Source organism: Chrysochloris asiatica, unplaced genomic scaffold (assembly GCF_000296735.1).
Source record: "Chrysochloris asiatica unplaced genomic scaffold, ChrAsi1.0 scaffold00031, whole genome shotgun sequence".
Classification (NCBI taxonomy): domain Eukaryota; kingdom Metazoa; phylum Chordata; class Mammalia; order Afrosoricida; family Chrysochloridae; genus Chrysochloris; species Chrysochloris asiatica.
In genome coordinates this window covers 19009694-19019221 of record NW_006408549.1, presented here as the reverse complement: position 1 = coordinate 19019221, position 9528 = coordinate 19009694, and the positions used below count along the sequence as shown (strand labels likewise).

At 36.1% G+C, this 9528-nt stretch overlaps 1 protein-coding gene across 1 annotated transcript in view; it reads left to right on the top strand.

Moving 5' to 3' along the window:
* Window positions 1-9528, top strand: part of CNBD1 (cyclic nucleotide binding domain containing 1) — a 683582-nt gene that overhangs the window by 541867 nt on the left and 132187 nt on the right. The window contains exon 10 of the mRNA XM_006859260.1: window positions 3274-3424. Coding sequence (XP_006859322.1) covers window positions 3274-3424 — 151 coding nt within the window. The remainder of the gene's footprint in view (window positions 1-3273; window positions 3425-9528) is intronic.

Genomic DNA, 9528 nt, shown 5'->3' with positions numbered 1-9528 from the left:
CTTCAATTTATCATTCCCAGCATAGTAAACCATGTGGTTGTCAGATTTAAAATGGCCAATACCAGTCCATTTCAGTTCTCTAATACCTAAGATACTGATGTTTATGTGTTCCATTTCATTTTTGACAGCTTCCAATTTTCCCAGATGTTTATCTCGTACATTCCATGTTCCAATCTTCAGTGGATGTTTACAGCTGTTTCTCTTCATTTTGAGTTGTGCCCCATCAGCAAATATAGGTCCCGTGGGCTTTTCTCCCAGGAGCTTTACTCCATTCACGTTGTCATGGTCAACTCTGCTTTGAGGAGGTAGATCTTCCCCAATCGCATTTTGAGTGCCTTCCAACCTGAGGGGCTCAGTTTTTGACACTATATCTGACAATGTTTCTCTGCTATTCATAAGGTTTTCATTAACTAAATATTCAGAAATAGTTCATCACTCTTTCTTCCTAGTCTGTCTTTATCTAGAAAGCTCATCTGAAATCTGTCCACCATAGGTGACCCTGCTGGTTTTTAAAATACTGGTGTCATAGCTTCCAGAATTACAGCAACTCACAAGCTGCCACAGTACGGCAAACTGACAGAGGAGTGGTGGCTGTTTGGTTTTAATTAGAAACTATCACTTTAAATTCCTAGGAGATCTGTGCACATGCGTAGTAGAACCCTCCAGAGATGGGGGTGGGGTGTCCATTCACTCAGGCATCCCCTCTAGTCACCAGAATGGAGGTTCGAAGACAGTGAGAGACCAATGAACAGATAAAAAAAAAAACCAATGTCCACAGCTGTATCTCCACAGTTCTGTCAGGTGTTCGTGGCTGTTCTGATCCTTCCCAAGATGGTGACTCTGGGAGTAGTTGAGCATCTTTAATTAGAAAGCAATGGATTTCTTGATTCTGCTACACATTCCCCTAACTTTAAGCCTTCCAATCTTCTAAATAGTCCTTTATATGTGGTTCGGAGTTCTAGCACCATACCCTGAGACTGTTGGTCTGTTATTCTGTGTTGTTGGTGATGGAGCTTACTGGGTATTTATTTCTTATATACTACTGGGTATTTATTTATTTTCTTTTGTGAACTTTCTGTTCAAATGTTTTAGTCACTTTTTATTGGCACACTTTCCTTTTTAATCAAACTGTATCTTATAGAAATTACTAATAAACATATTAAAAGATGCTTACTCTCTTTAGCCAAGAAGGCTGAGTCATCAGATAAACCCCAAGGTACCAGTATAACCACAATGATGTAGAATAATGGTGTTCCATGTAATTCTTGGCTTTCCTCTATTGTTGTTTTTTTCTGCTTGTTCTACTAGGTGTCTTCAGTTTTTAAATATTTTTGCATTAATTCAGTTAGACTCTTTGTCCTTCAATGCATCATCTATTTCTGAAATTCTAGTATTAATCTTCGGTATATATATTTACTGTTTTATTATGTTTTCTAATTTTCTTTTTATATTGCCAATTTGTTCTTGTCTTGTTTTCATGAATTGTTCTAAAGTTTTTTGCTGTGTGTTTTCCTGATGTTTTCCAACTGATGGGGGGAAAAGGAGAATGGTGGGGGAGGAGACAGGGAGAGTAATGGGGAAAAAGAAAAAGGAAATCAAAACAAAATATATACAAGAAACAAGGGCTAGAAGAATAAAGAATTAAGAAGAATGAAAATAAGAAGAAGAAAAAAAGGCCAAAAATGGTGAAGGGCTCTGGCACAAGCATTATCGAGTAAACATGGCTTTAGCAGGAATTTGGTGCTTACTTGTGGGACTGTGCTGCAATGACTATAGAGGGGCATGGGAGAGTGTTTTTGATCATAGAGGCAGTGGGGGATAGGATACCCACTCCCCAGGATCGTGCTTTCAGAGGTGTCGCTATTGACGGAGTAGGTGGTGTGGGATGGCACAAAAGCTACAGGATCAAAGAGAAAGAATAAAAAAAAAAATAGGTGAGGGGGCAAAGAAGAAAATAATAACAAGGTGAGGGTGGAGGATAAAGGAAGAATTAAGTAGAAAGAAAATAAAGTGACACAGTACTTGGTCAAGTGCTAGCTGTCTGATATGCTGTGGCAAAAACACAGTGCTTACTCCTAGGGAACACCCTTTGCCAACTATGGAAGGATGGGTGCTGGCTTTGATGAAAACGAAGATGTTTAGGGTATGGAGTATCTGCTTTGTGGGAAGAACAAAACAAAGTAGGAGGGAGGAGAAAAAAATATATATATAAGAAAAAAAACAAGGAGAAGAAAAAGGGAAGAATTTATACAAAGAAAAATAAAGAACAAAATTCAAAAATGATGCAATAGTGACACAAGCACTAGCTGCCAAACACAGTTATATGGGAGCATGACGCTCTCCACAGGTGTGTGCGTAGTTGGACACTGAGGGCTGGGTGTGGGTGTTCCTGGCCCTATATGTAGTTCAGGGCATGATACCTACTCCTAAGGACCTCACACTACCTCCTATGAAGGTCACAAGCACTGCTGACCAGGGAGGCAAAGTGGTCAGTATACTATTTTGTAGGATCAAATAAGTAAAAAACAACAGTGGGGATTAGGAAGAAATAAATGAGGGAGTGGGAAGTAAGAAGCAAAATTTTTAAATAATAAAGAGCTATGACACTGGAAAGGGGGAGGGTTTTGTCTAGTTGGCCAAGTGGATGGAGTAGGAGGTCACCTCTGGTCACCGGGATGCATGCCAGTCACCAGTGTGGGTGCTAGTGCAGTCCTGGGTGAGTGGAGCAGGTTGTCTCATTCCTGCCCCAATGGGCCAGTTGGCAGTTCACCAATTTGAAGGCCTTCTTGTTGGCCTTTTTCAGTCTGTCTCTTCTTCTAATTGGCTTTCTATCTGTTTATTAATTCTTTCCTTTGAACCTCTGGATTCCAGGATTGTCATCTGTATCCTTTTCACTTGACTTCTCAGATTTTTGTTGTAAAGGATCAGAGTAGTCTGTCTATCTAGTCTGTCATCTTGTATTGACCTGAAATTACTAATATTATAAATTGTTGCTGTTGTTTTTGTTAAGTGTCATCGAGTCAGTTCCAACCCATAGTGTCCCTGTATAGGGTTTCTGAGGAGCGGCTTGTGAGCTTGAACCACCAACCTTGTAGTTCAAATGACATTGCATTCTGGCGCATTAACACCCAGTGCCACACCAGGACTCAATACTATAAATATTAGGAACTAAAATGATTTATGAATAATATTTTCTGACAATATCAACAATATTTATTCATTATAATAAAGTAGTTGCATAAAACACAATTTTGCTTTTTTTACCTTTTACAGAAAAAAGTTCGAAAACTCATTTATATGGGTAAACTTAAAGAAAATGAGTCTTTTGGTGAAATTAGCATTCTTCTCCAAGTTCCTTTCACATGCACAATCATTACTGGAATAGAGACCGAGATGGCAATCATTGAAGATACAGATCTATTTGGTAACTACAAATAAATGTATTTTATTTAAGCTATTCAATAATTTTACTAGATTAGTTACCAAGAGTGGACATATTTCACTGTCAAAGCAGGATATGCAAGTGAATGTCTGTATGTATGCATCTATTTTCATGTATTCAAGCTCACCAGCTGCTCCTCGGAAAACCCTATACAGTGTGGCTATGGGTCAGAGTCAACTCTACGGCAATTCACAGCAACAATATCCTCTGTATATGATAAAACATTTGAATATGATAGTAATTATGATAAGCATTGGACTGTGTACCACAAGGTTGGGAATTCAAATCCACCTGTCATTTGGGGGAGAAAAATGAAGCTTTCAGCTTCTGTAAAGATTTACAAACTTTACAGACGGTAAATCCTGTATGGGTTGGTATAGTCAGAATTTACTCAATGACCATGGGTGATTGTTGTTAAATGCCATCGAGTTTGTTCTGAGGAGCCAACCTCTATGTGAACAGTTCAAATCCACCAACTGCTCCTCAGAAACCCTATACAGGGTTGCTATGAGTCCTAACTGACTTGATGGCACTTAACAAGAACCAGTATTAGTAAAAAATCACACAGTCACTTGTGTTTTGTTCTTATTATTAAGTATCATTGAGTTGATTCCAACCCTTAGCAACTCTGTATAGCGTTTCTGAGGAGCAGTTTGTGAACTTCAACTGCAGACCTTGTGGTTCAAACCGACTTTGAAGTCCAGCACATTAACCCACAGCACCACACCAGGACTTCTCCAAATATTACAGCTGGACATATAGGATGTACATTTGAGTATGAAGAATGAATGAAAAGAGTTTAGTAAGTCACAATGTAATAGAATATTAAAGAAAAGTGTAGGTTTATAAAGAATTGGACTGAAATGCCAAATGTTGGGTAAGGAAATATAAAGGAGAAATTAGTAGAAACTAAGGTTTGAGGAGTCCTGGTGTGGAGCTATAGAATAAGCACTGGACTGTTAACCTACCAGCAGTTCCTCAGAAACACTATATAATGTTACTCTTAGTTGGAAACCACTCAATGGTACTTAACAATAGTAATAATAAAGGGGCTACAAATTTGAAGAAAAGGCATTATCTGACTTGTGACTATGCAGGGAAGGAAAATCAACCTCCATATCAGCCCAAGACTGATTCATATAAGGCAGATCAGACTTGCCTTTGTCTTCCAACCTTCTTGATCTTATTGATATATCAACCATCTCTTCCACAGAACTCTACTTTTCTGCTGTGCTCAATAATTCATTTCATTGGCCACACAGAACTTCCAGACAATACTCATGATTATGGAGTTTACTAGGGAAATTGACAAGGTTACAATTCAGGATCAGAAGTAAATCAAGATACGGCAGTTATCTATTCAGGAGGGTCTTCTTTCAGCTATAACTCAGGCACATCTCTCTCTGGTCCTTAATATCTCACCATGTGGCCTCTTGGCCTTGGCCCTGCTCAGGTGAATGTTACATACTCCTTTAGCACTACTGATAATTGTCAAAAGAGCACCCAGTTCTGCAAGCTAGCCTCCTGCCTGAAAGCACTCATGTGTACTTGTTCCATGGACCCTGTCTCTCTGTGCCTATGCGCCTACTGTCTCTGCTGCAGCTTTTGCCAACACTGCTTCTCTACTCAATGATGTCTCTTCTTTCTTGATGGTCTTGACATACTCTGTGCTTGCTTCTGAGATGTTTCATTTAAAACCCCGCAGAATGGCAAAAATGACTAATACCTGCAATAGAATGCCATCAACCCTTCTTATTTTAATAGTCCCATCAAATCATTTGGTGGGAGTTACAAAGACTATGAATGGAAGAGTCAAATCAAGTAAATTCACTGTACCACAGAGAGTGAGGGATTCACTTTAAATAACCAATTTGGAAAGGTGTTTACAATTTTCTAAGTATAATTCCACTGATTGGGGTTTCAAGCTGTGTTGTTTTGTTTTGTTTTTGTGGTACACAATCTCTAAGAGATACCTGCTGTACTTTTCAAAATAAAATAATACATTAAAATTTGTGTCCATTTTTAATAAAATTATGAACGGAAATATTATTATTTGCTGTCAAATCTATTCTGACTCATGATGACCCCACATTTGCAGAGTAGAACTGCTCCATAGAGATATGAAGGCTAGTGCTGTTTTGGAAGCAGATAGGCTGGCCTGTCTTATTATATGCTTCTGGGTGAATTCAGTTTATCATCTTTCAGGTAGTAGATGAACACATAAACATTTGTGCTATCTAAATTTAAAATATCCTAAATTTAAAATAACATTTGTTACTTACACCCTTTCCCGTGGCATTCAAATATAGAACTCTCCAAGGTAAATGCCACTTAAAGAATATTTACTAACAATCAATTAGTATTACAATATTTTCTCATTTGACACCAGACTGTTATGTAAACCAACATGAATGCACTTCTTTCAATCATGTTTTTGTATTTTCTTTGCTATGTGTCAGCCTAAAGTTTGAATAGATGATATAGTGTAAGATTTAGTTGTATATGGGCATGTTCTCGTCTTATTTAAAATTTCATTCTAAATTCAGTTCATTTGAACACTGATGTTATAAAACTACTGATGTGTTGTTTGCCTGATTAATTAAACTTGTCTTGAAATGAAAATGTGTTTGAGTAAAATATTGTGCTAGTTTTGCCAGTTACATAACTGAGATATTGTATTTCGTTTCAGGAAGTGTTTTTGTTTCTATAGTCTCACTATTTTATATTTTATTCTATATTCTGTATTTTATATTTTATACTTTATCTGAAAGGACCTTTCACACATGAAGAATGGTAATCCTTGTTTCACACTCTAATATTTCTCCATTTTGTCTCCACCTATTCCATGGATTTCAACATCTGAAATATGGATTCATCTTTAAAATAGTATCAGGCAAGACACAAGAATAAATAAAATGAACTGTAAAAATATCAAATTGAAGATAAATGAAGATGTTAAACTATAAAATAACCTTAGGCAAAAACCTTGATAGGTCATCTCATTAAGAGTTACTGATACTACACGTGGTGTTAGGAAAAATTATTCAAATTTGAGGTGACATATTAAATCTTATGCCCCCAAAATGAAACTAATATGTTCCAATAGAACACTCAAGTGAAATGTTGACTACATTGCTGACATTTATCACAGATTGTTAAAGATAATAAATTTTTAACAATACTAAATACATTACTAAAAATAATATTAAAGTTGATGTATTCCCAAAGACTTACAGGCCACTTTCACTATTTGCTCCCATATAAATCACCTCAATTAATCAACAGTTATTTAGTTTATACCCAGAGGGAGCAAGAAATTCACTCACAATACATGGTTTTGACTACAATTGAATTATATATATGTATATATATATATATATACACAAGGAGCTCTGGTAGCATAGTGATTATGAATCAGGCTGTGAACCGCAAGGTCAGCAGTTCGAAACTACCAGCTGTTCCACGAGAGAAAGATGAGGCTTTCTGCTCCTGTAAAGATTTACAGCCTCGGAAACCTTGTACAGGGTCGCTATGTGTCGGAAATGACTCCACGGCACATAACAACAACAACAATATATATATGCAATAGTACATTTATACTAACTACTTCACTTAATAATTATATATTATAATCATATATACATGTGCAACATTAAGTTTGACAATATTTAAAAGGTCCTGAGAAATAATTTGTTTTGTTGATGGAGGTTGTTAGCTTTTGGAAAAAAGGAAATATATATTTTAATGTAAGCATACACTGCTAAGATATTGTCTATCTCATATAAATAAAATGAAAACATAGTTATTAAGTTTAAGTTAATATGTTATTCATTTTTCATAAAATGACACAGGAGATATAGTTTATCTGATTATTATTTTATGAAGGTATACATTTTTCCATCATTAATCATTTTATTTAATATAGTTTATCTGATTGGTATTTTATGACTGTTGCTGATACTTGAAGCTATAGTGCTGGTATTTCAAATACCAACTTTTACCCTTGTAGACAGGTATGAATGGAGCTTCCAGACTAAGACAGATTAGAAGGAAGAACCTGGTGATAAACTTCTGGAAAAAATGCCCAGTGGTAACCTTATGAACTAATTACATAACACCAGACAAGTTATGGAATGACAAGGATATTATAAACCAAGAAATCAAAAGGTCATTAAAAAAGGCAAGGATAAAAGAAAAGATGAAACTTAGGTCAAAAGTGATTCTGAATCTTGCTCTTGAATGTAGAGTAGCTAAAGTGAATGCAAGAAATGAAGTAAAATAACTAAACAGAAGATTTCAAACAGGAGTTTGAGAAAACAAAGTACTACAATGAAATGTGCAAAGACCTGGAGTTAGAAAACCAAAAGAGAAGAACATGCTTCATCTTACTCAGGATGAAAGAACTAAAGAAAAAAATTCAAGCCTCAAATTGAATTATTGCATGAGTCCATGGACAAATTATTGAAGAACACAGGAAGCATTAAAAGAAGATTGAAGGATAATGTGGAGTCACTGGACCAAAAAGAACTGATCATTGTTCAGTCTTTTCAGCAGGTAGCATATGATTAAGAATGGATAACATGGAAGAAAGAAATCCAAGGAGCACTGAAGACATTAGTAAAAAAAAAAAAAAAAAACCAGGAAAATTGATGGAATACCCATTGAGATGTTTCAGTAAGGTGATGTAATCCTGGAAGCACTCAATTAGGCCAAAAATTTGGAAGATAGCAGCCCAGCCAACTGACTGGAAGAGATCCATGTTTATGCACATTCTAAAGAAAGGTGATCTAACATAATGCAGACATTGTAGAACAGTATTATTAATATCAAGTATAAGTAAAATTTGATGAAGATAATTCAAAATGGTTGCAGCGGTACATTAACAGGGAATTTCCAGGAATTGAAGCTGGATTCTGAAAAGTATTTGGAATGAGGGATATCACTGGTGTTGCCACATGGATCTTGCCTGAAAGTAAGGAGTACCAGAAATATATTGACCTGTATTTTGTTGACTATACAAAGCCATTCCACTGTATATGTAGATACATATACAGTCCCTCCTGTTAACATATTTGAAGTATGAGCAGTGAAGTCTATCCATCCTGGCTTCCAAGGAGCACTCCAGTTATACTTCTTCCAAAACAGACCTGTTTATTCTTTTGGCAATCCATAGTACCTTCAATATCCTCTAATATCATAACAGAAATGCATCAATTCTTCCATTCATTGTCCAACTTTCACATGCATATGAGGATACTGAAAATACCATGGCTTGGGTCAAGCACACCTTACTCTTCAAAATGATATCTTTGCTCTTGAATACTTTAAAAGAGGTCTTGTGCAGCAGACTTGTCTAAGGCAATACACCATTTGATTTCTTGACTGCTGTATCCATAAGAGTTGATATGGATCCAATCAAATTGAAGTCTTTGACAACTTCAATTTTTTCTCCAATTATCATGATGTTACTTGTTGGTCCAGTTGTGAGGACTTTTGTTTTCCTTACATTGAGGTGCAATCTGTACTGAGAAAGACATAATGCTCTGCAAAGTAGAGGAATGAAGAAAAAGAGGAAGACTTTTAATGAAATGGTTGATATAGTAGCTTCAATAATGAGCTCCAACATAGCAAGGATTATGATGGTGACTCAGGACTGGGCAGTGTTTCATTCTGCTGTACATAAAGTTTATGTGAGTCAGAAGTGATCTGACAGCACCTAAGAAGAACAACAACAATAACAATGTTTTTGTCTAATTGCTGAATATATACCTCAAAGCATTTATTAGGATCAAGCAACTGAATATAACACTTTAATTTTACTGATACTTGAAATTCTTGTCCAAATAGTAAAACAAGTATAATAGTTTAGTATTGAGAAAGAGTTACTTAATATATTAAAATGAATTGCCACAGTTATTTATTATATTTAATTCTATCATGTTGTTGTTGTTAAGTGCCGTCGAGTCGGTTCCGACCCATAGTGACCCTATACAGGGTTTCCGACGGTGTAAATCTTTACGGGAGTAGAAAGCCTCATCTTTCTCCCATGGAGCGGCTGGTAGTTTCGAACCGCTGACCTTAAGGTT